At 40.0% G+C, this 25088-nt stretch overlaps 1 protein-coding gene and 1 non-coding gene across 8 annotated transcripts in view; both read left to right on the top strand.

Annotated features, from left to right (window-relative positions):
* The window catches only part of PRIM2 (DNA primase subunit 2), a 373431-nt gene that overhangs the window by 329983 nt on the left and 18360 nt on the right, over nt 1-25088 (top strand). For all 7 annotated transcript variants that reach the window (XM_047794656.1, XM_047794660.1, XM_047794657.1 and 4 more), the window contains one exon: nt 10749-10831. In XM_047794656.1, coding sequence (XP_047650612.1) covers nt 10749-10831 — 83 coding nt within the window. The remainder of the gene's footprint in view (nt 1-10748; nt 10832-25088) is intronic.
* LOC125137086 (U6 spliceosomal RNA) lies at nt 9588-9698 on the top strand. The gene has a single exon (XR_007137391.1). It is a non-coding gene; the product is annotated as a U6 spliceosomal RNA (small nuclear RNA).

The following is a 25088-nucleotide window of genomic DNA, read 5'->3' as shown; positions in this document are numbered from 1 at the left end:
GGATCATACAAGCCTACTGCAAGCAACTATATGGCAATAAATTGGATGACCTGGAAGAAATGGACAAATTTTTAGAAAGGTGCAATCTTCCAAGACCGAACCAAGAAGAAATAGAAAATATGAATAGACCAATCACAAGTACTGAAATTGAAACTGGTTTAAAAACTTCAAACAAAATTCTAGGACCACATGGCTTCACAGATAATTTCAATCAAACATTTAAAGAAAAGCTAACACCTGTCCTTCTGAAACTCTTACAAAAAGTTGCAGAGAAAAGAACACTCCCAAACTCATTCTATGAGGCCACCTGATAACCATAACCATCAAAGATAACACAAGAAAAGAAAATTATAGGCTGGTATAAAAGGATCATATACCATGATCAAGTGGGATTTATCTCAGGGATACAAAGATTTTACAATATCCACAAATCAATTAGTGTGATACATCACATTAACAAATTAAGAAGAAAAATGTCAGCTCAGTAGATGCAGAAAAAGCTATAAAAAAGAAAAAAAAAATCCAACACCCATCAAGAAAGTAGGTAGAGAGGGAACCTACCACAACATAAAAAAGGCCATATATGACAAACCCACAGCTCACATCATTCTCAATGGTGAGAAGCTCAAAGCAGGAAGAAAATAAGGATGTCCACTTTCACCACTTTTATTCAACATAATCTTGGAAAAACCTAGCCATGGCAATCGGAGAAGAAAAAAATAAGGAATCCAAATTGAAAAAGAAAAAGTAAAGCTGTCACTGTTTTCAGATGACATGATACTGATCCATAGAAAATCCTATGGATGCTGCCAGAAAACTTAGAGTTCATCAATAAAGTTGCAGAATACAAAATCAATATGCAGAAATCTATTGCATTTCTATATACTGACAATGAAAATCAGAAAGGGAAATTAGGCAAACAATCATTTACCATCACAACCAAAAGAATAAAATACCTAGGAATAAACCTACCTGAAGAGGCAAAAGATTTGTATTTTGAAAACTGTAATATGCTGATAAAAGAGATCGAAGATGACAAGAAGATGGAAACGTATACCATGTTCTTGGATTGGAAGAATCAATATTGTCAAAATGACTGTACTACCCAATGCAGTCCATATCAGTGCAATGCCAATTACCAACGGCATTTTTTCACAGAAGTAGGGCAAAAAAAAAAAAAAATTTTTTTCTTTGTCTTTTTAAGGCTACACCTGCAGCACATGGGGGTTCCCTGGCTAGGGGTTGAATCAGAGCTACAGCTGTTGGCCTGCACCACAGCCGCAGTAACACCAGATCTAAGCCATGTGTGCGACCTACACCACAGCTCACAACACCGGATCCTTAAGCCACTGAGCAGGGTCAGGGATTGAATCTGTGTCCTCATGGATATGAGTCAGATTCATTTCCACTGAACCATGATGGGAACTCCTCCCAAATTTTTTAAATTGTATGGAAATGCAAAAAACTCAGAATAGCCAAAACAATCCTGAGAAAGAAAAATCATGCTGGAGGAATCATGCTTGCTAGCTTTCCACTATACTACAAAGTTATGGTCATCAAAAACAGCATGGTACTGGCACAAAAACAAATACAGATCAGTGGAGCAGAATAGAAAGCTGAGAAATAGACCCACACACCTGTGGTCAGTCTATAACCAAGGAGACAAGAATGTACAATGGAGAAAAGACAGTCTCTTCAGTAAATGTTCTGGGAAAACTGGACAGCCGCATGTAAAAAAAAAAATGATATTTGCCAGAGTCCAGCTCCAGCAGCCAGGGAGTGCACGTCCTGAAAGGAGAGGGGGGGGGCGTCGGCATATGCAACGGAGACAGTCTCTTTGTCCCTTCTTTCAGGGTGCTGGACTGCTCAAAATTTATTGGCATAAGTGGTTGATTATATAGACAGTTTCTAACTTCAGATTACATCATAGTGTTGAAAGTACATTGGTTAACTATTAGACTTTGTTTTTTGATCACATGATACAGCAGCAATACGTCATGTTCTAAAATCTTCAGCTTAACTAAATTTAGTGAGTACAATTCAAGGACAAACAGGTACAACATATCATGTGGGAAAGAGGAGACCCAGCACAAACCATCTCATGGCCAGCCAATTCGCACAAACTGAAGAGGTCACAGACATAAAAAATCTTGTCTTCAGAGTGTCTATCTTCAAAGTGTCCTTGGCAGGGAAACAGTATGAGAAAATACAAATCAACTTAGCTAGCTACCACTAAAAGTTTCTAAAATCAAGGACAAAACTCACAGCTAGGTTTCTTTTGATCATGAACAATATGTATTTAACTTCTATAAACTTCATTAAAATCCTAACTCTAAAGTTTACTATATAACTAGTTAGTAGATAAACACTATGTTTTTAATTAAGTTGGATTTGAATAGGGGAAAGTCCTTTTGAATGAAATTCTTATTATTGTTTTAATTTTGTTAAATTACAAATCACTGCAGGAAGATAAGGATGGGAAATAAGGATAATAAGCAAATAATCAGGAAAGACTGAGGAAAACTGAATAGCAAGTGAATAACAGAAAAGACTAAGTCATCCATGGAACAGTCCCCACTCAGCAATGCAAAATGGAAATTGTATCCTGGAAAATTCAGTTCCCCACCAAGGTCAGTGGGCAAGCCTTATTGTCTTCTGGGGCCTGTCCTCGGAATTTCACCATGCAGGCAGGCATCCCCTTGTTTAGGAACCTGCCCTCGGAATTGCACCGTTCAGACAGGCCTTTTTTTCAGCTCCTTGTATCTTCTCAGCTCCACACAGATTTTAGAACATTTTCTAACACCATACAGAAAAATAAACTCAAAATGGATTAAAAGTCTAAATATGAAACCAGAGACTATAAATCTCTTAGAGGAAAACATAGGCAGAACACTCTTTGACATAAACTGCTGCAATATCTTTTTGGATCCACCTCCTAGAATAAAAAACAAAATAAACCAATGGGACCTAATTAAACTTAAAAGGTTTTGCATAGCAAAGGAAACCCTAAACAAAACACAAAGACAACCCACAAGAATGGGAGAAAGTTGTGAATGGAGCAACTGACTGGGGATTAATCATGCAGCTCAATATCAGAGAAACAAACAACCCAATCAAAAAATGAGCAGAGGATCTAAACCGACATTTCTTCAAGACGTGCAGATGACCTAACAACCCATAAAAAACAAAACCCATGAGAAGATGCTCAACTCTGCTAATTATTAGAGAAATAAATCATTAAAAATTTATAAACAGTAAATGCTGGAGATGGTGCAGAGAAAATGGAACCCTCCTGCACTGTTGGTGGGAATGTAAATATGTACACCCATTTATGGAAATGGAGTTTGGAGGTTCCTTAAAAAACTAAAAATAGAGCTACCATATAATCCAGCAATCCCACTCCTGGGCATATATCCGTAAAACAAAAAAACTCTAATTTGAGAAGGACCCCCCACCCCCCACCCCAGTGTTCATAGCAACACTATTTACAACACCCAAGACATGGAAGCAACCTAAGTGTCTATCAAGAGATGAATGGATAAAGAAGTTGTGGTCCATATACACAATGGAATATTAGTCATGAAAAAGAATGAAACTATGCCATTTACACCAACATGGAGGAACCTAGAGATTATCATACTAAGTGAAGTAAGACAGAGAAAGACAAATATCATATGATATCACTTATATGTGGAATCTAAAAAAGGGATACAAACAAACAAATTTACAGAACAGAAACAGACTCACAGACTTTGAAAAACTCATGGTTACCAAAGGGGACATCTGGCAGGGTGGAGGGTAGGGATGAACTGGGGCTTGGGATTGGCATATGTACACTGAGGTATGTGGAATGACTGGCCAACAGGGACCTCCTCTGTAGCATAGGGAACTTTACCCAGGATTCTGTGATAACCTATGTGGGAAAAACATCAGAAAAGGAATGGATATGTGTATATACATAACTGAATCACTTTGTTGTACAGCAAAAATTATCACAACATTGCTAATCAATTTAATAAAACTTAAAAAAGGATCAAATAATCCCAAATGTAATTTTAAGAAAGATGCTTCATGCGCATGAGTATTTATATTCAATAGATGTAGAAGTGCCAGTCATGGAACACACAGTGCGTGGTTCCCACACTTCTCTCAGGACTTACAGAACCTCTAGAAATGCACTCTCAAGCTCCACCCTCAGTTGAATAAAATCAGATTTATTTCACATTCCCTGGATGATTTTTATGTCTTCTAAAGTTTGAAAACAACTGACCAGAGACTCATGTTGAGGAGGTTGGTAGCTTTTCCCAGCAGCCCCACCAGGCAGTCATGTACACTGACCTTGGCCAAGTGAAACTCCTAGGGGTTCTTCCATGGGTTTCCTCTCCTCCATCACTTACTGAGGTAAAGACAGGATTTTATATTTCTTACTCTTTTTATTCTGTCTTATTTACTCTAGTCCATTCTATTTGTCTATTTTAAATTTAAACTCTATCAGTTAGAAAATAATATATACAGCTGACTCTTGAACTGCACAGGTTTGAACTGTGTGGGTCCATCTTGCATGCAGATTTTTTTTCAGCAAATATGTACAGTACTACATGGTCTGAAATTGGTTGAATGTGAGGATGCAGAACCTCAGACCCCAGAGGACTACTATGGAACTGGGGTACCCAACTGCAGATTTTGGAATTCCCGCCAGGTCCTGAAACCAGTCCCCTGAGTATGCTGAGGGACAGCTGTTCTAGCAAACACTCAATGAGCTTGTATTGTTAGACACTTGATCTCTCCTTTTTTTTTTTTTTAAATGAATAAGCTTTATTTATTTATTTATTTATTTTGAGCAGTTTTAGGTCCACAGCAATACTGAGGAGGAGGTGTAGGGAGTTCTTGGGTGCCCCCAACCCACAATGGCCCAGCCTTCCCCATTGTCAACCTCACCCACCTCAGAGGGCTTGTCCTCATGTGCCATCTGCCATTGTTGGGTGTAGCCAGGAAGAGATCTCCATTCTGTCCTTGATTGACGGTGCTCCTGACTCACCTGTGTGGTTGAGTCTCTGCCTGCGGGGTCTGTCCCTTGGTAGAGGGTGCTCGAGTCTCCAGCAGGGGCATCTGTGTTCTCCTTGCAAGTCTGTCAGCTTTCCCTTGTGCGTGTTGATGCTCTGTTGTTAGATGCATACATGTTATACCTTAGGGATGTGATGTCTTCTTGGAGCTTTCATCCCTTCTCTTTCATCCTGGATGAACCTCCATGCTCAGTCTGAATGCACAGAGCTACTCCCACCTGCTTTGATTTATGTTAGCATGGTGTGTCTTTCTCTGTTCCTTTACTTCCATGGCTTTCTAATACACAACATACAGCGGGACCTGACGATCTTTAATTGGTGTGTACTGATGTTTAATCATTGATATAGTTGGCTTAATACCTGCTGTATTTGTTGCTATTTTTTTTATTTGTTCCCCTTACTCTTTGTTTCTGTTTTTATCTTCATACCTTTTCTGACTTTTACAGTTTTAACTGAGCATTGCATAGGATTCCATTTTTTTTCTTCTCTCTTAGCATATCTGCTATACTTCTCTTTGTTACTACTTCTCTTTGTTACTTTGTTAATTAGTTTTACTTTTTAAAGAATTTTCACTCTAGATAATCCAAGCCTCTCTTCAAATTCCCACATCACAGGTAATGCAGGTACCTATAGTAATGAATATTTCTTTTTTTTTTCTTTTTTTCATCAGGTTCCCAGACTAGGGGGTCTAATCGGAGCTGTAGCCACCGGCCTGTGCCAGAGCCACAGCAACTCAGGATCCGAGTTGCATCTTCGACCTACACCACAGCTCATGGCAATGCCAGATCCTTAACCCACTGAGCAAGGCCAGGGATCGAACCCTCAACCTTATGGTTCCTAGTCAGATTCCTTAACCACTGAGCCAGGATGGGAACTCCAAGTAATGAATATTTCTAATTCCCTTGTATCAGTCTGTCATTCATTTCATTTATACATACACAGGTATGTGCATAAACATACATGATAGAATACATTGTTGCCATTCTTTTGAACAAACTGTTCTGTTAGCTCAGTTAAGAATAAGAAAAATAAAAGTTTTGTATTTCCTTTTTTTTTTTATCATTTTCTGATATTCAAATTTTCTTTGGGTACATCTGAATTTCTGGTTTTATATCATTTTACTTCTCTCCGAACAACTTCTTTTAATGTTTCTTGCCCTGCAGGTCTGGCAACAGATGACCTCAATTTTTGTTTGAGAAAGTTCTTATTTCTCCTCCTTTTTGGAAAGAGAATTTCACAGGGTACAGAATTCTAGGTTTCAGGGATTTTTTTTTTTCCCCTCTCTCTCAACATTTTAAACATTTCATTCCAGTCTGTTGCTTGCAGTTTCTGAGGAAGATAAGTTAGCTGTAATTGTTTTCCTAACTCCTCTGTAGGTAAGGTGTTTTCCTTTATGGCTTTTTTCAAGATTCTTTGGTTTTGGTTTTCTGAAGTATGAATATGATCCGCCTAGCTGTTTTTTTTTTTTTTTTTTTTTTTTTTGCGTTTACCCTGCTTGGTGTTCTCTGAGCTTCTTGGTTTTGCAGTTTGGTGTCTGACATTAACTTAGGGGAAATTCTCTATCATTATTGCTTCTGTTCCTTTCTTGCTCTTTTTTCTCGTATTTCCATTCTCATATGTTACACCTTTCATAGTTCACAGTTCTTGGCTATTCTGCTGTTGGTTTTTTTCAAAGTTTTGGGGTTTTTTTTTTGTTTTGGAAGTTTCTTTTGGCCTATCCTCAAGCTCAGAGATCCTCTGCCCAGCTCTCTTCTAATAAGCCCTCAAAGGCATTCTCCATTTCTGTTACAGTTCTGATGCCTGGCATCTCTTTTTGATTCTTTCTTAGAATTCCTGTGTCTGCTTACATTACACATTTGCATGTTGTCTACTTTTTCCAGTAGAGTCATAGTTAATTTAATTTAAATTCCCAGTCTGATGATTCCAGCATCCTTGCCATTCCTAGCTCTGGTTCTCACACTTGTTCAGGCTCTTCACACTGTACCTTTTTGTTGAAAGGTAAGCATGGCATGCAGTGTGAGCAAGTGGTGGTGAGCCGGAGGGGGTGTCTGTAGTCCTGTGGTAGGTCTCAGTGTGTCAGTGAGCCTGTGGTTGTGGCCGTAAACTTCCACAGTGGTTCTCATATTCCCTGTTGGTGGGACAGAATGGCCAGAGGAGCCCATAGTTGGGCATTTCCCTTTCTGCAGAAGGGGTTAGGCTTTGATAAAGCCCAGCAGCCTAGGCTCTGGTCAGTAGTGTCTCCTGGGGCAGCCTTGCTCAGAACAGAGTGCCCCAGAGCACTTAAACTGGTACCTTTCTCATCGCCAGGCCAGAAGCATGAGGGTTTCTTTTATCTGCTGTGAGCACCTGGTAGAGCCCCTGTACACTGCAGAGTATGGGCCTCCTCTGTTGAGTCTCCCTGAAGTTTTTAACTCTCAGACTTTCCCATAGTCTGAACTGTGTCATTTACAGGTTAGGTCCCCCCACCCCACCCCCTCATCCCGTGTACTGGCTCCTGTACAGGATTCTGCTCTGCTTGGGTGTAGCCCTCTGGATCTACCCTTCTCTCCAGTTCCTGGGGCAGATTTTTCAGTCTGTTCAGCTGTTTACTTGTTGGGATGGAGCTCATTACATGCCAGGGAAGTGTCTGTGAAAGTGTCTGTCCTGTTAGGTTGGTGTGGTTTGCAAAGCTTTGTGGTCCCCTAGGTAAACACTGTTTCATTAAAGGCAATGCCTGGCATGGTTGGTCATGACTCAATGTGGGTGTGACTGTATTCTGGACTGTTTATCCATCTCTTCCACAAGTGCGTGCTGAAAAGCTCTATTAAACACTCAACTGTAACATTACAACGTTAGCTGCATCTGCACTCACTTCATTTTCAGTTACTCGAGAGTTCATCCTTTCCGCTTCTGAAGTCAACTCCTTTGGGTTGGAAGCAGAAACATGGTAGGAGGAGCTGGACTCAGTTTCCTTTCTTTCTGTCATTGTCACAATAACACCAGCTCCAACCCTGAAGCCATCTGTTCCTTCTGTTTTTTCTTACTGTGAACACGGCTTTGAAAGACTTTGTGATATTTGGCTTTTTGTCAGTCTTCGTTTCTGCTTGTCTTTGCCCTTTCTGACCCTTTTTAGATAGGTAGAGCCATAATTTCAAATGTAATGTGGACAATCTGCCCTTTTTTTTTTTTTTTTTGATGTCCTTCAGTAATTCTGGGCTTAGCTGAGCCTCATTTCCTTCTCATGGGTCCTTAGCAATTTCATTATCAGAAAAATACTGTGTTAGCTAATCCATGTTGAGCTCTTCCTATGTGCCGGGGGCATGTAAGGGCTGAATGTTACACACTCACAGGAGCTCTGTGAGTGATTATTTCCCACACTTGACAGAGTGAAGCTGAGTCAACAAGATGCAGGACATGCCAGGGTCCCCAGTGTGTAGCTGGTACCTGAGGTTGAGACACAGCAGATCCATACTCTTGACCATGTGCTGTACAGCTTTTCAGCACATTTCCTCAAGCTGCAAGTATTATAGTTCTGATCTTAATAAACTGGGTACTATGAAATTTGTGGATTTCATAATTTATAGGAATCCATTTTTACCATGGATGCTTTTATTCATAGTTAACAATGTTGGTAAACACATTTGTTTAGCATCTCGGCTCTGTACCATTATTTTTTTTGCAACCAATTTTCTGTTGATTTCATTAAAAATGCACAGTTGTTTCTAATTAACTTACAGATTCATCATCTGTATAGCTGAAAAAGGCATAACCTAGCCTTCTGTATTAAATTTTAAGTTAAGAATCTTGGAAGTTCCCGTCATGGCTCAGTGGTTAACGAATCCGACTAGGAACCATGAGGTTGCGGGTTTGATCCCTGGCCTTGCTCAGTGGGTTAAGGATTCAGCGTTGCTGTGGGCTGTGGTGTAGGTTGCAGATGCAGCTCGGATCCCGCGTTGCTGTGGCACTGGCGTAGGCTGGCGGCTACAGCTCCGATTAGACCCCTAGCCTGGGAACCTCCATATGCCGTGGGAGCAACCCAAGAAAATGGCAAAAAAAAAAGACAAAAAAAAAGAATTTTGACCTACCATTGTAGTTTCTTATTAAAATATCTAAATTTTTCTAGATTTTGGCCTTATTGCAGCTTTTACATTACAGTTTTTCTGTGTTTTTATTTATGCAAATGTTTTTAGGAGTCTGTTTTTCTCTTGAAATAGAGATGGCATGTACCTAGTGTAAGGTGTTTTTCTGTGAAACCACTTCCCATTTGTTCATCCCGTGCCCATCCAGGATCCCTCTAAATTTATATGGATTCTGCTCTATGGGTAATGAGCATAAACTTAAAATTGAAAATTGTGTGAATTTTTTTATATTTTGCATGTTTTTCTTTTTGTTTACATAATCTATCTTCCTTCTCTCCTATGCCTTTATATAATTTTTTTAAACTAGAAAAAAAGATTGTATAAAGTTTTTAGATGAACTGTTTTTTAGCTACTTTGTATTTATCTCTTCTTGTTAGCAAGTAGCATGGTTAAACAATAAATTCTGGTGCTTACTTCAGCCAGCAGCACATATACTAAAATTGGAACAATTCAGAGAAGATTAGCATTGCCCCTACACAAAGATGACGTGCAAATTGGTGAAGGATTCCATATTTAAAAAAAAAAAAAAAAACAGTGCTGGAAAGGGTGTGGAGAAAAGGGAACCCTCCTACACTGTTGGTGGGAATGTAAAATGGTACAACCATTATGGAAAACATTATGAAGCTGCCTCAAAAAAACTAAAAATAGAGCTATCATACAATCCCATGCAATCTACCAATCCCACTCCTGGGCATTTATCCAGAGGAAATTCTAATTTGAAAAGATACATGCACCCCTCTGTTCATAGCAGCACTATTCAAAACAGCCAAGACATGAAACCAACCTAAGTGTCCATCAACAGAGGAGTGGATAAAGAAGATGTGGTACATATATGCAATGGAATATTACTCAGCCATAAAAAAGAATGAAATCATGACACTTTCAGCAACATGAATGGACCTAGAAACTATCATACTAGGTGAAGTTAGACAGTGAAAGACAAACATATGCTATTGTTTATATGTGGAATTTTAAAAAGAGAATACAGATGAACTTACTTGTAGAACAGAAACAGATTCACAGACTTTGAAAAACTCAAGATTACCAAAGGGGACATGTGGGAATGGATGGACTGGGGACTTGATATTGGCATATGCACACTGAGGTATGTCGAATGACTGGCCAGTGGGGACCTGCTGTACAGCAGAGGGACCTCTACCCAGTATTCTGCGATGACCTACATGGGGAAAGAATCTGAAAGAGAAAGGATGTGTGTACACGTATAACTGAATCATTTTGTTGTACAACAGAAAGGATCACAACATTATAAATCAACTATATTTTGGTAAAACTTAAAAATTAGTTAATAATTAATTTTAAAAAATAAATTTAAACCCAACTAACTCCTCCTCCCGGTGAAGGGGCAGCCTGGGCTGCAGGTACTGGGATGTTTCATGGAGCTTTCGAGCCCGTAGTGCCCTGAGAGCTGCACAGATGAATCATTAGGTAAGGACCATGGGCAGGTAACTCTGATTAATAAGACGTTAGACAGTGAAGGGGTGTTTAGATAGCCTCGCATGTGCTCTTGTGTTCCGTCGGTAACTAACCATGCTGGTTGTTGTTTCAGGGTGTCCATTCCGCCACAGTGACCCCGAGCTACTGAGGCAGAAGCTGCAGGCCTACAAGATCTCCCCCACCGGGATCGCCCAGGTAGGGGGGCTCTTTCTCACATATCCCTTGTCAGACCTCGGCCCAGACACCTGTCTGGTAGATTAATTCAGCTAAAGCTCTAGCTTTTCTGGTTTAGACACCTTGGAATTTCTAGTTCATTTGTGAGGCTGCATTTTTCTTCTTAGTAGTAAAGAAGCTGAAAACCTTTTTTTCCTCTCAATTTATTTTACTATCTCAATGGAGTGCATTATAAAAAATAAGATCTTAGAGGAATGTGTTGAAGCTTATCAATGAAGCTGAAAGTTAATGACGTCATATTTCATTTTGGAAACTTCTTGTTCTGCATGTAAGTTAAAAGCAGAGGATAACACAGTGTGACCTGGCTGAACGTCGTTATTTACTGTATCAGGTCCACACTTCTGAGGCCAGTTCATTAGGTCAAACAGTTGATCAAAATACTTTGTCTTGGAGTTCCCACTGTGGTTGGCGTCTGGCGTGCTGGGATGCAGGTTCGATCCCTGGCCCAGCACGGGGTTGGGGATCTGGCATTGCCACAGCTGCAGCTTGGATCTGATCCCTGGCCCAGGAACTTCCATATGCTGTGGTGCGGTCAAAAATGAAAAACAAAAAACTTTGTCTGGTAGACAGTGTAGATTAAAAAAAAAAAAATTCTCAAATGTAAAACCAAATATCTAAGAGTATGTCTTTTAGTAGATATGCTTTTAAAAAATGTGTGACCTTGTAGAGATGCCGTCTTTGGTGTGCTCAGTGAGTGGCCTGGATTTTTATGGAGTTCAAGGCACTTCTGCTCCCTGAGCTTCAGCAGAACAACATACATTTTAGAGCTGGAGAATGTATGATCTAAATCATTATGTATCATTAATTCTTTCTTTCTTGGAGAAAGTCATCACTCTAGAAAATGCTGCTGTTCCCACTGTCTCCAGAGCTTAGTGTGAGTGTAGCTGATTCAGTTCCAGCCCTGTGGTGGTCGGTCCTCTGGGAAGGCAGTGCTCACCGGGCTGTTAGCGATGCAAGGCAAAGTCAGGTGTAGACCCTCCTCCCGCAGAGCCTAGAGGGAACGTATGCCAGCACAGGAGAGAGGCACAAATGGACCATCTGGGCTCTTCTGAAGATGGGGGGCCTGGAGCACCTTCTGGAAGAGAGGCTCTTTGAATAAAGCCACGGAGGGGTGTGGGGCGGTGGTGTCAGGAAGGAGAGCAGGAAGTGCAGAGGTTTATTAGGGTCTTGAGCTCAAGATCCTGATGGCACCTGGACATCAACACAAACAGGAAACTAAAAAGAAGCCGTCGGTTGGAGAGATTCGGGTTAGAGCTGGGACGGTTAAGTGGCAGACAGGCTGTGGACCTGTAGTGCCTTAGAGAGGTTACGCCTAGGCATCTGATACTCCTTCGGTTAGAATTGTGTAACTGTGGGGTTGCCAGGGATGGAAGAGAGCTCATCCCAGTTATGGGCTCTAGGACCCAGGTGCCCAGGGGCGCACAGCTGCTAAGTGGGAGCAGAGGTGGAAGCCAGGCCTTCCTCCTTCATGATTTCTGTCCCCAGCCCCAGGCTGTGTTGGAGCGGACTGTCCTGATCTTCTGTGGGGAGAGGGCATGAGAGGCAAAGGCCACCACTCAGGATGGGAGCTGGGTAGCGCTTCCCTGGGTCAGGCAGGAGGAGGAAGTGCATCAGTGAGGATGGGGGAGAGCAAGGAGACACAGTGCTAGGAAGGGCAGGGGACGGTTCTGAGGGGAGGGTGTGGCCCACCGGCTCCTTCAGCACAGACGGGGTGGGATTAGGATTGAGGAGAGGCGACCAGATTTGCTGAGAGGTGTCAGGGTGGCTGTGGAAACCACAGCAAGATCACACGATCGAAGTCACTTAAAAGGTGAATGAGGAGGCCCTCCTACCTCAGCAGGTTAAGAATACAGTTGTCACTGCTGTGTGGCTCTGGTGAGTTCGATCCCTGGACAGGGAACTTCCACATGCCACAGGTGCAGGCAAAAAAAAAAAAAAAAAAAAAAAGAAACAAGAAAACGTAAAGAATGAATGAAACAGTGGATTGGATTTGCAGCCAGGGAGCATGTTTCAGAGAAGCTGCCAGGGAAATGGGTGTCCCTGTATCATTGGGAACCTTGTGGGTGTGTTTATATGTTTGGGCTGGAGGAGACCCGAGCCTTTATGTGGGAAGAGGAGAGAGGAACCCATCAGAGAGGGTGGGCTTGATAAAGATACAAAAAAAGGTAATCGCTCCCTAACCCAGCAGAATTCACTTCTCCCTCCATCACACCGTGACCACACTGTACGTGCCTTTGCTCCATCTTTTCCTCTGGTTTTATTGAGACTTTCAAGTAAGTCTTGTTATACAGAATTTTTAAATTAGAAAATTTTCCTGTAATGAAAATTCAGGACTTACTCTCTTAACTTTCATATATAACTTACTGCAGTGTTAACTATATTTATCATGTTCTACATTACACCCTTAGTAATTATTTGTCACGTAACTGGGAATTTCTGCCTTTTGACTGCTTTCATCATCCAGTTTCTGCTCCCCCAACTCCACTTCTGAAAACCACAAATCTGATCCTTTTTTCTGTGAGTTTGTTGGTTGGTTGATTGGTTTGTTTTTGGTGTATAATTGATCTATAACTCTGTGCTACATCCTTGGTACACAAGAGAGATATTTCTTTTTTCTTTTTCTTTTTCTTTTTCTTTTGATCTTTTGTCTTTTTAGGGCCGCACCCGCAGTATATGGAGGTTCCCAGGCTAGGGGTCGAATCAGACCTGTTGCTGCCGGCCTGCACCACAGCCACAGCGCATCTTCGGTCTACACCACAGGGCATGGCCATGCCGGATCCTTAACCCACTGAGCAAGGTCAGGGATGGAACCCGCAACCTCATGGTTCCAAGTCGGATTCATTTCTACTGCGCCACGATGGGAACTCCAAGATATTTCTATATATTTCAAAATGATGCTCATTACCATCTGTCACCATGCAAAGATATTACATAGTTTGATTATATTCCGCACATTGTACATTTCGTACCTGTGACTCATTTATTTTGTAACTGAAAGTTTATACCTCTTCATCTCCCTGTTTCTCTCGTTTCCCCACGCCCTCCGTTCTAGGAAACATCTATTTCTTCTCTGACTATATTTCTGTTCAGTTTTGTTGGTTCACTTTTTTTAAAATTCCACATATTAAGTGAAATCATACAGTTTTTCTCTTTCTCTGACTTAACTTCACTAAGTACAGTATTTCTGGGTATATCCATATTGTCACAAATGGCACATTTTCATTCTTTTTTATGGCTAATATTCTAGAATGTGTGTGTGTACACATACTACTCCTTTATCCATTCATCTGTTGATGGAAACCTCATAGAGAATCACTTTAAAAACAGCAACCTAGGCTATTACCCTGTTGATGGCGCATCTACTGTAATGTCTGGTCTGTGCTCAGGGTGGTGCCCTGCTTGCTGAGGTCTCGTAGCTGATGGCAGGAGCAGAACGTCAGCCTCTTCTGGGCATCCTCCTGAGCCCAGCTCCCCCAGGGCAGCTTGACGCAGGCCGGGGCTGCGGTCTGTGTAGGGCTCTGCGGGAGGAGAGCGGCCGTGCGTGTGCAGTCTGGCGCTTCCATCCAGGATGGGGGCGTGTCTGCAGTTCATTCATTGGGAGGTTCTGTGTCTCTTGAGGCAGCTGTGAAGGCCATTATGTTCTCTGCTTGTAAAACGCTCAGAGATTTAAGACCCTGGAAAATTCTCTCTCAGCAGTCCAAGCCAGTGACCAAATGAATAAATATGTCTGTGAGATACTGGCCACCTTTTTATTGTCACCTTCCCTTTTTCTCCTTAAAATACTAGTGTGTATCTTAAGCTCAATTTCTTTTAAAAATTTCCAGTGAGGTAATAATCGTTCCAGTGCCTTTTTTAGTTGTTCCATTAACCATATTTGTCAGCAGTTCCTGCCTCATTAAAGAATCCTGGTTTTTGGAGTTCCGTCGTGGCTCAGTGGCTAATGAATCTGACTAGTATCCATGAGGACACAGGTTCAATCCCTGGCCTCCCTCAGTGGGTTAAGGATTCGGCATTGCCGTGAGCTGTAATGTAGATCACAGATGTGGCTTGGATCTGGCGTTGCTGTGGCTGTGGTGTAGGCTGGCGGCTACAGCTCAGATTTAACACCTAGCCTGGGAATCTCCATATGCCGCGGGTGTAGCCCTAAAAAGACAGAAAAAACAAAAACAAACAAAACAAAAAAAACCCCCAAATAACAAAAACCCAAAATAACCCTGGGTTTTTTGGGTTTTTTTGTTTTTTGCTTTGTTTTTGCTTAAACTGGTTTTATGATGAAATATTAATATCTCGATTTGAATTTTTAAGGAGAATATACATTCAAAATATTGAGAATAAAATCTCTAAATGATCTTCAGTACTTTTATTTCTCTGAGGAGATTTTTTTTTTCTCGTGAAAAGATAAATGTGAAATTTCCATGTTGCAGTATTTTCAGTGGCGCCTCTAAGAGTGTGCTGTACCCCTTTTTAGTAGTAAAGTTGTCACGTATGGCATATCTTTAATTCTTACAGAGCTTAATATACAGTAATAATTGCTGCCACAGACTAGCTGAACATATCCCCTGTAATACATGCCACAGTAGCTTAGCACCTGTTGTGATCTGCGGATGCTTTTTCTCCTTAGTTTTTCTTTCTTATTGTGTAGAAATGAGTCAAGTGCTTGGTCTGTCAGTGGACACAGAATAATTTGAAGCCACAGCTCTTTATTTCTAGTTTTCTATTTTGTCCGACATTGTGCAAATGTGCTGAATGCTGTGACCCGTTGGCTGTACCCCACTCGGTTCCTGCCAGTGTCACCCCTGAGAGCCAGAAGTGCTGGGAGAGAAAGCCGAGGCTGGGGAGAGGGAGGTGCAGAGGTGTGCAGACCTCAGGCTGATTCTGGGGATGGCGGGGCCTGTGTGCCATCCTCAGAATTTTTCTTTGCCTTCTTATTTTTCTTATTACTTGAAATTCAGTTGAAACTCTTTGATTTCTTTCAGGGAAGGCCTTTACTGTGAGGTGAATAATGATTTTTATGTGTTTAAATTTAGGAATATGTTTAATGCATTATTTAAACACTGGTAAATAATATGAAATAAAGATGAGAATAACTCACAAAGCATAAATTCTAGGTGGTAACAGGGTTTGAAAAGTCCTGGCTACTTCATTGAGGTAAAATATATTATTCACATAGTACGAAGTTAGTACATTCACAGTGTTGTGCAATAGCCATGGGGCAGCTCATGTCCTCAGTGAAAGCCCACTCCCGCAGGAGGCCCTCCTGGCCCTGGACTGTCCATTACTGGGCATCTCCTATGAAGGGACCCTACAGTAAGTGGCCTTTGTGTGTGGCATCTCCCCCTCAGCATGGTTTCACATTAATAAAACAAAGGACAAAAACCACATGACTATTTCAGCTGCTGAAAAACGTCTGAAAATATCCGATACATTTTCATGGTGAAACATACAGAATAGAAGGAAGTTCCCTTGACTTAGTAAAGAGCATTTATGAAAAACTATAGCTAACATCACACTCATGGAGAAAGACTGAAGGTCTTCCTTCCCCCAAGATCAAGAGCAAGACAAGGATGCCTGCTTTCACCACCGCTATATTCACCATGCACTGGGACTCCTACTAGTCAGAGCAATTAGCAAGAAACAAAAGGCATCCAAATGGAAATGAAAAGGCAAAACTATACCTATTCACAGATGTCATGGTCTTATATACAAACAATTCCTAAAGAATCCATTTTAAAAAACTATTAGAACTAATAAATGAATTCAGCAGAGTTGCTGGATACAACTACACAAAGAAATCAGTTGTAGTTCTAACACTAGCAATGAACAAACAGAAAAGGGAATGAAGAAAACATTTCATTTACAACAGCATTCAAAAGGATAAAACGCCCAAGAATAAATTCAGCCCAAGAGGTGAAAGACACATATGCTGCAAACTGCAAAGCACTATTGAAAGAAATTAAAGACCTAAAAAACAGAAAGAAATCCTTGGTTCACACATTGAAAGATAATATCATGAAGATGACACACAAAGCAACCTACAGATTCAATGCAATCCCTGTGAAAGTTCCAATGGCCTTTTCTGCAGAAATGGAAAAGTCAGTCCTCAGATTCATATGGAATTACGAGGACTTCCAAGTAGCCAAAACAATATTGAAAAAGAAGAACAAAGTCGGAGAATTCAAACTTCCTGATCAGTATATGTTGAACCACCCAGGAATGCCTGGGATAAATCCCACTTTGGCGTGGTTTATGCTACCTTCAGTGTGCTTCTGGGCTTGGTTTGCTAGTATACTGTTGAGTGTTTGTATCCTGTGTTCTTAATGGATATTGGTCTGTCGTCTTCTTGTTTCTGTTGGCTTTGCTGTCAGGGCGATGCTGGCCTCCTAGAATGAGTTAGGAATAGCTTGAGAAGCATTGGTACTAATTCTTCTTTCAATGTTTGTAGCTGTCTAGTCCTGGGCTTTTCTTGGTTGGGAAGTTTTTAAAGTACTTTCAGTCTTTGCCTGTTAGCATGTTTGTTCAGATTTTCTGAGTTCTTAGGCCAGTTTTGGCAATTTATGTGTTTAGGAATTTGTCTTTTTCATCTAGGCTAATTTGTTGGTGTGAAGTTGTTGATAGTATTGCCTTGTTATTGCCTTCGTTTCAGTGAAGTTAATAATGTCCCCATTTTCACTGTTGATTTTAGTCATTGTGTCTTCTCTCATTTTTTTTTCTTTCCCATTCAATTTTTGTCAATTTGGTTGATCCTTTCAAAGAACCTGGTTTTAGTTTTTTTAATTTTATTTTCCCTGTTGTATTTCTCTATTTTATTTGTTTCCACCCTCTAGTTCCTTCTTTCTGTTGGTTTTGGGTTTAGTTTGCTCTTCTTTTCTTAGTCAACTAAAGTATAAGTTTGAGTAATTGATTTGAAAATTTTCTTCTTTATTGTAGTGTTGACAGCCAGAAATTTCCTTATGAGCACTGCTTTCTTTATATCCTATAAAGTTTCATGTATTGTATTTTTGTTTTCTTTTGTCTCAAAGTAATTTCCCCTGTGATTTTTTTCCCTTGATTCATTGGTTGTTTATGAATGTGTTGTTTAATTTTAATATATTTTTTAATTTTCCAGTTTTCTTTCTGTAACTGATTTCTTATTTCAAAACACTTTGTTCAGAGAAGATGTTTTCTATAAATTCAGTATTTTTGAATTTATTAAGACTTACTTTGTCACCTAACATAATGGTCTTCCTGGAGAAAGTTCCCTGTGCACTTGAGAAGAATACATAATCTGCTGTTTAGGGTACAGTGTTCCATATTTGTCTGGTATATCTAATTGGTAATAATGTTGTTCAGTTTTTTCCCCCACCCTTTGTTCTGTTGCAATGAGTATCTAGACACAGTTCTCAATGCTACTCAGCAGGATCTCCTTGTAAATCTATTCTAAGTTGTGTCTGATAACCCCAAGCTCCCGATCCCTCCCATTCCCTCCCCCTCCCCCTCCCATCAGGCAGCCACAAGTCTCTTCTCCAAGTCCATGATTTTCTTTTCTGAGGAGATGTTCATTTGTGCTGGATATTAGATTCCAGTTATGAGTGATATCATATGGTATTTGTCTTTGTCTTTCTGGCTCATTTCACTCAGTATGAGATTCTCTAGCTCCATCCATGTTTCTGCAAATGGCATTATGTCATTCTTTTTTTATGGCTGAGTAGTATTCCATTGTGTATATATACCCCATTTTCCTAATCCAATCATCTGTCGATGGACATTTGGGTTGTTTCCATGTCCTGGCTATTGTGAATAGAGCTGCAATGAACATGCGGGTGCATGTGTCTCTTTTAAGTAGAGTTTTGTCCGGATAGATGCCCAAGAGTGGGATTGCGGGGTCATATGGAAGTTCTATGTGTAGATTTCTAAGGTATCTCCAAACTGTTCTCCATAGTGGCTGTACCAGTTGACATTCCCACCAATAGTGCAGGAGGGTTCCCTTTTCTCCACAACCCCTCCAGCACTTGTTATTTGTGGACTTATTAATGATGGTCATTCTGACTGGTGTGAGGTGGTATCTCATGGTAGTTTTGATTTGCATTTCTCTTATAATCAGCAATGTTGAGCATTTTTTCATGTGTTTGCTGGCCATCTCTATATCATCCTTGAAGAACAGAGTAACTTGATCCCCATGCTGTACAGCAGGAAAAAATATAAAAAAATAAAAAATAAAAATGAATAAAAATTGCACACCAAAAAATCAAATACCTGCGAATAAACCTTACCAAGGAGGTAAAAGACATATTCTTAAAAATTATAAAACATTAATCAAGGAAATTAAAGAATATGTAAAGAAATACAAAGATATTCCATGCTCCTGGGTTGGAAAAAATAATATTGTAAAAATGGCCATACTATTCAAAGCAACCTACAGATTCAATGCAATCCCTATCAAATTACCCATGACATTTTTCACAGAACTAGGACAAACAATCCATAAATTTATATGGAACCACAAAAGACCCAAAATTGCCACAGCAATTCTGAGGAACAAACATCAAGCAGGAGGCATCACTCTCCCAGATTTCAGGCAATATTACAAAACCACAGTCATCAAGACAGTGTCGTACTGGTACCAAAACACACAGACAGACCAATGGAATAAAATAGAGAACCCAGAAATAAACCCAGACACCTATGGTCAATTAATCTTTGACAAAGGAGGCAAGAACATCAAATGGGAAAAACTCAGTCTATTCAGGAAGAATTGCTGGGAAACCTGGACAGCTGCATGCAAATCAGTGAAACTAGAACACACCCTCATACCATGCACCAAAATAAACTCAAAATGGCTGAAAGACTTAAATAGAAGACAAGGCACCATCAAACTCCTGGAAGAGAACATAGGCAAAACATTCTCTGACATCAGCCTTACAAATGTTTTCTCAGGTCAGTCTCAGAAAGCAACAGAAATAAAAGCAAAAATAAACCAATGGGACCTAATCAAATGGACAAGCTTTTGCACAGCAAAGGAAACCAAAAAGACAACTTACAGACCGGGAGAAAATAGTTTCAAACGAGGCCACTGAGAAGGGTTTAATCTCTAAAATATACAAACAACTTATAAAACTCAACAGCAAAAAAGCCAACAACCCAATTGAAAAATGGGCAAAAGGCCTGAATAGACATTTCTCTGAGGAAGATAATACAGATGGCCAATAAGCACATGAAAAAATGCTCAACATACCTGATTAAAATAATAGAGAAATGCAAATCAAAACCACCATGAGATATCACCTCACACCAGTCAGAATGGCCATCATTAATAAGTCCACAAAGAACAAATGCTAAAGAGGGTGTGGAGAAACTGTTGGTGGGAATGTAAGCTGGTACAACCACTATGGAGAACAGTTTGGAAATCTATACATAGAACTTCCATATGACCCCGCAATCCCACTCTTGGGCATCTATCCAGACAAAACTTTCCTTGAAAAAGACACATGCACGTGCATGTTCATTGCAGCACTATTCACAATAGCCAAGACATGGAAGCAACCCAAATGTCCATCGAAAAATGATTGGATTAGGAAGATGTGTATATACACAATGGAATACTACTCGGCCATCAAAAAGAACAAAATAATGCCATTTGCAGCAACATGGATGGAACTAGAGACTCTCATACTGAGTGAAGTAAGTCAGAAAGAGAAAGACAGATACCATATGATATCACTTTTATCTGTTATCTAATATACAGCACACATGAACCTTTCCACAGAAAAGAAAATCATGGACTTGGAGAATAGACTTGTGGATGTCAAGGGGGAGGGGGAGGGAGTGGGATGGATGGGGTGCTTGGGGAAAAAAATCATTATATAAAAAATAAAAATAGAACAGTCCTTTTAAAAAATATAATGTTGTTCAGATTTTCTTTCTTTGTAGATGATTTGTCCAGTTGTGCCTGTTTATGAAGGTGGGGTAATAAAGCTTCCAACTGTTGTTGTAAGCTGTCTGGTACTAACTTCAGTTCTTTTGATCTTTGCATCATGTATTCTGTTTTCCAGTGCATATATGTTTGTAATTATTCCATCTTCCTGATGGATTGACCCTTTTATCGGTGTATAATGCCCTTTTTGTCTCTTATGACATTCTTTTGACTTAAAATCTGTTTTGCCTGAGGTTAGTATGGCCATCCTAGCTCTCTTTTGGTTCCTATTTTCATTGATGAGGTTTTCCATCCTTTCACTACCTGTTTTGTCTTTGGATCTAAACTAAGTCTCTTGTAGAGAGCAGATAGTTTGATTATATAATTTTATCCATTTTCTACTCTCTGAGGTTAGAGAGTTTATTTACGGTTAAAGTAATTACTGATAAGGATTCACTTTCGTCATTTTGCCTGCCGTTTGATTTCCGTGTGACATAATATCTTTTGTCCCTCAATTCCTCCATTACTACCTTCTTTTGTGATTGATATTTTTTGCAGTGTACTGTTTCAATTTTCTTCATTTCCTTTTTTGTATATATATTTTTAGTTATTTTCTTAGTGGTTACTCTGGGGATTGCAATTATTATTTTAAGCTTATTTCAGTTCGTACCAGCTTACTCTGTAGTGTACACAAACTCTGCTTCTGTGTAGTTCTCTCTGTTCCCTTTATATTGTTGACACAAATTAACATCTTTATACATTATGTACCCGTGAACATTGATTTATAAGTATTACTTTATGCATTTTCTTTTTAAATAATATTGAAGTAAGAGAGGACTTGCATATCAAAAATACAATACTCCTGGCCTTTCTATGTCTAGTAGTGACCTTTACCTCTGTCCTCTGTGTTCAATTGGCTTGAGTAACTGTCTGGTAACCTTCATTTTGCCCTGAAGGCCCCTCCCTGTTCCCTTAGAGCAGATTTGTTCACAACAGACTCCCTCAGCTTTTGTTCATCTGGGAACATACTGATTTTGCCTTCATCTTTAAAGGATAGTTTTGTCGGACACACCCATCTTGGTGGACAGTTATAGTCTTGGAGGGAGATGTATTGTCCTGCTTCCTTCCCATACGGAGAAGCTGCTCTCGCTCCTGCTCTCCCCCGGGCTCCAGTCCGTGTTCTCTCCTGTCCCCATCTTTTCAGTGTTTCTCCGCAGTGTGTCTCTGCTTCTCTCCACGTCTGTCCTCCCAGGAGCTGGTGGAGCTGTTTGGATGTGTAGGTGTACATCTCCCATCAAGTCAGAGAGTGTTGCATCCATTTTTCCTTCAGCTGTTCCTTGTGCCCCTTTCTGTCTCTTCCTCCGGGGGCTCCCTTCCTCCTGGGTGTCCCTTGTGTGTCTCTTGGGGCACCTGTCCTACCCTTGTCTTTGGCTGTGTTCATGGTTCTTCATTTTTCATGCGTTCTACTCTTCAGGCTGGATGATCTCAACTGACCTACTTCCAAGTTTGCTGGTTCTTTTGTCTGCCTGTTGAAACTGGCTGTTGTTTTTCATTTTAGTTATAATTTTCAGCTCCAGAATTCCTCTCTGGTTCTTTTTTATAACTTTATTCTCTTTATTGCTGTTTTCTGTTTGTTAAGACGACATCCTTCTGGTTTCTTATAACTTATGGTCTGTAGTGTCTTTTTTAGCTCTTTGAGGGTAGTTAAGACAGTTGATTTAGGAGTTCCCATCGTGGCTCAGTAGTTAACAAATCCAACTAGGAACCATGAGGTTGTGAGTTCGATCCCTGGCCTTGCTCAGTGGGTTGAGGATCTGGCATTGCCGTGAGCTGTGGTGTAGGTTGCAGACACAGCTCAGATCCCAAGTTGCTGTGGCTGTGGCATAGGCCGGCAGCTACAGCTGCCATTAGACCCCTAACCTGGGAACCTCCATATGCCGCGAGAGTGGCCCTAGAAAAGGCAAAAAGACCAAAAAAAAAAAAAAAAGACAGCTGATTTAAGGTCTTTTCTGGTGAGTCCAACTTCTGTGCTTCTTGGGGATAGTCTGTATTATTTCTCCTGTGAGTGGGCCCTACTTTCTTGTTTCTTTCCATGCTTTATAATACTTTCTAGAAAACTGGACATTTCAGGTTGCTGATGCTGGAAGCCTGACTTTTTTCGTGCCTGGTCTGGGCTGTCCGCTTTAGAGCCACTAGCTACGTGGTGACTATTTAGCACTGAAGCTTGGCTGGTCCACACCGAGGTGCACTGCAGGCAGTGGTGTGTTTGTTGGTAAACCAGCTCTGTTATGTAAGTACTCCTGCTGTGACTGATGTCAGGCGACCGGTGTGATGTTACAAACCCTAACTTGAAAGGGGATGTGCACAGTCCACTGCAGAAAGCCAGCAGCATCGCTCCAGCGCTTTGCCTGGTTGTAAGATACACTCCAGGATGCTATCAAGTGGTATGAAAAAGTGCTGTAAACTCACTTAGTAGTGATAGTTTTATATCCATTACATGTTGAAATGATGGTAAACAATGTTTGTTTAAATAAGATGTATTAGTAAAATTAATTTCATGTTTCTTTTTACCTTTTTAATTGTAGCTAGAGAAAATTTTAAATTACAGATATCACTCGTGTTTCCACTGGAGAGTATTGCTCTAAATACTTGTGACTATTGAGTATTAGAGGGATTAGGTTCTATTTCTGTGTCATATTTTAATATTTGCTTCTAGCATACAGTTGTGTTTGACCTATTATAGCCAATATTTACTTTTACATGTTGACCCATAAATGGGTACAAATAAGACTACTGATTTTTCAAGGTTTTTAATTAAAATGATGCATTATTTACAAATATATTTCCATCCTTGTATTGTTTAAACTGTCTTTTCATTTCTCAATTTAATTTTTTTAGCAGAGGAAGAAAATATGTTTCAGGAATTTTACCCAGCATAACTATCAGTGATTATTTTAAATCTAGTTGATGCTTCCAAGAAAATTAAGTGATAGTAAAACCTTGAAATATGGAGAAATGTATGCTCTTGATACTTTTTGAGAGGCAAGTTAACTTCTCTTTTTCACAGTCCAAAAATTCTTAAGAATTTAGTGACCATATGAAATCTAAAACTGGTAAATGCATTTTAATGAAGAAGTCTTTCCAAATGGACAATTTCAAAGACTTAAAAGTAACACTATGTTAAGTCACTTGGTGACTCAGTGTTCTTATAACTATGAATTACCTAAGATCCCTATGGTTTTTTTAGGTGAGGAGTTCTTATCCACACATGATGGTATCAATCTGTCCGTTCACTTTATGAAAGAGCAGCTTTTCTGTCTGTTTCACTGTCACAAGCATCTCTGCTGATTTATGAGAACTGCTGCACTTAGCTTTGCTTTTCTTAGGGATGTAGTTGGAAATGCATACACTGTTCTTGGTAAATCTTGGAACTGCATTAAGGGAAAGGTGGGAGCTTTAGAACTGGTGTCAGGAGGAGAGGGTGCTATTTTTGGCTTTATCATAACAATCACTAAACTCTAACTTGGTTTCTCTGCATATCGTTCCTTTTCATAGGCTGAAGATAAATGGTCATTTGAATATTATTTAATATTGCTCAAGGTGGTTCAAAGAAGAACCACTTTGAAAGTCAAATAACTTAAGCCATTTGTTAGCCAAAGCTATTAAAGTTTTATGTTCTTTAAAAATTGCATTAAAGTGGAAAACATAGTCTTTATTAAAAGAAAATTCAGTACTCTGTTTACAGTTATGTATCTTTCTATAATTATTCTGTTACTTATACATTACATGAGAAGTTTCTGCTATCTGTAGAGGAATTTCACCAAATAGCATATGGTACTGCCACTGAACGATATTTGTAATAAACCCCAGCCTGCCTAACCATGAACGCAGAACTATTCTCCTACCTTAGTTCTTTTTCATGATCAGTTCTATAGACTATGCTCCCAAAGGGCCCTGCCCCCTTTGTTTTTGAGAAGTAAACTTAATCCAGAAAATTAAGCGGTTAATGTTTGTTCATAAGACAAGTGTTTCAGATTCTTAGTCTGCTTAGCATCAAGCCATTTCAGACTTCTTGGTAGTGTTTACCATCAATTTACAACACAGTGCTTGTTCAACAGTTTCTACTCATATATATAAATCCGTATGTGTATAAATATGTATATATATGTATTTTTTTGTCTTTTTTTGCCATTTCTTGGGCCGCTGCCGCGGCATATAGAGGTTCCCAGGCTAGGGGTCTAATCGGAACTGTAGCCGCCAGCCTATGCCAGAGCCACAGCAACGCGGGATCCAAGCTGTGTCTGCAACCTACACCACAGCTCACGGCAA

The sequence above is a fragment of the Phacochoerus africanus genome, chromosome 9 (assembly GCF_016906955.1).
Source record: "Phacochoerus africanus isolate WHEZ1 chromosome 9, ROS_Pafr_v1, whole genome shotgun sequence".
In the NCBI taxonomy this organism is placed as follows: domain Eukaryota; kingdom Metazoa; phylum Chordata; class Mammalia; order Artiodactyla; family Suidae; genus Phacochoerus; species Phacochoerus africanus.
This window is presented reverse-complemented; position numbering and strand designations above follow the sequence as displayed.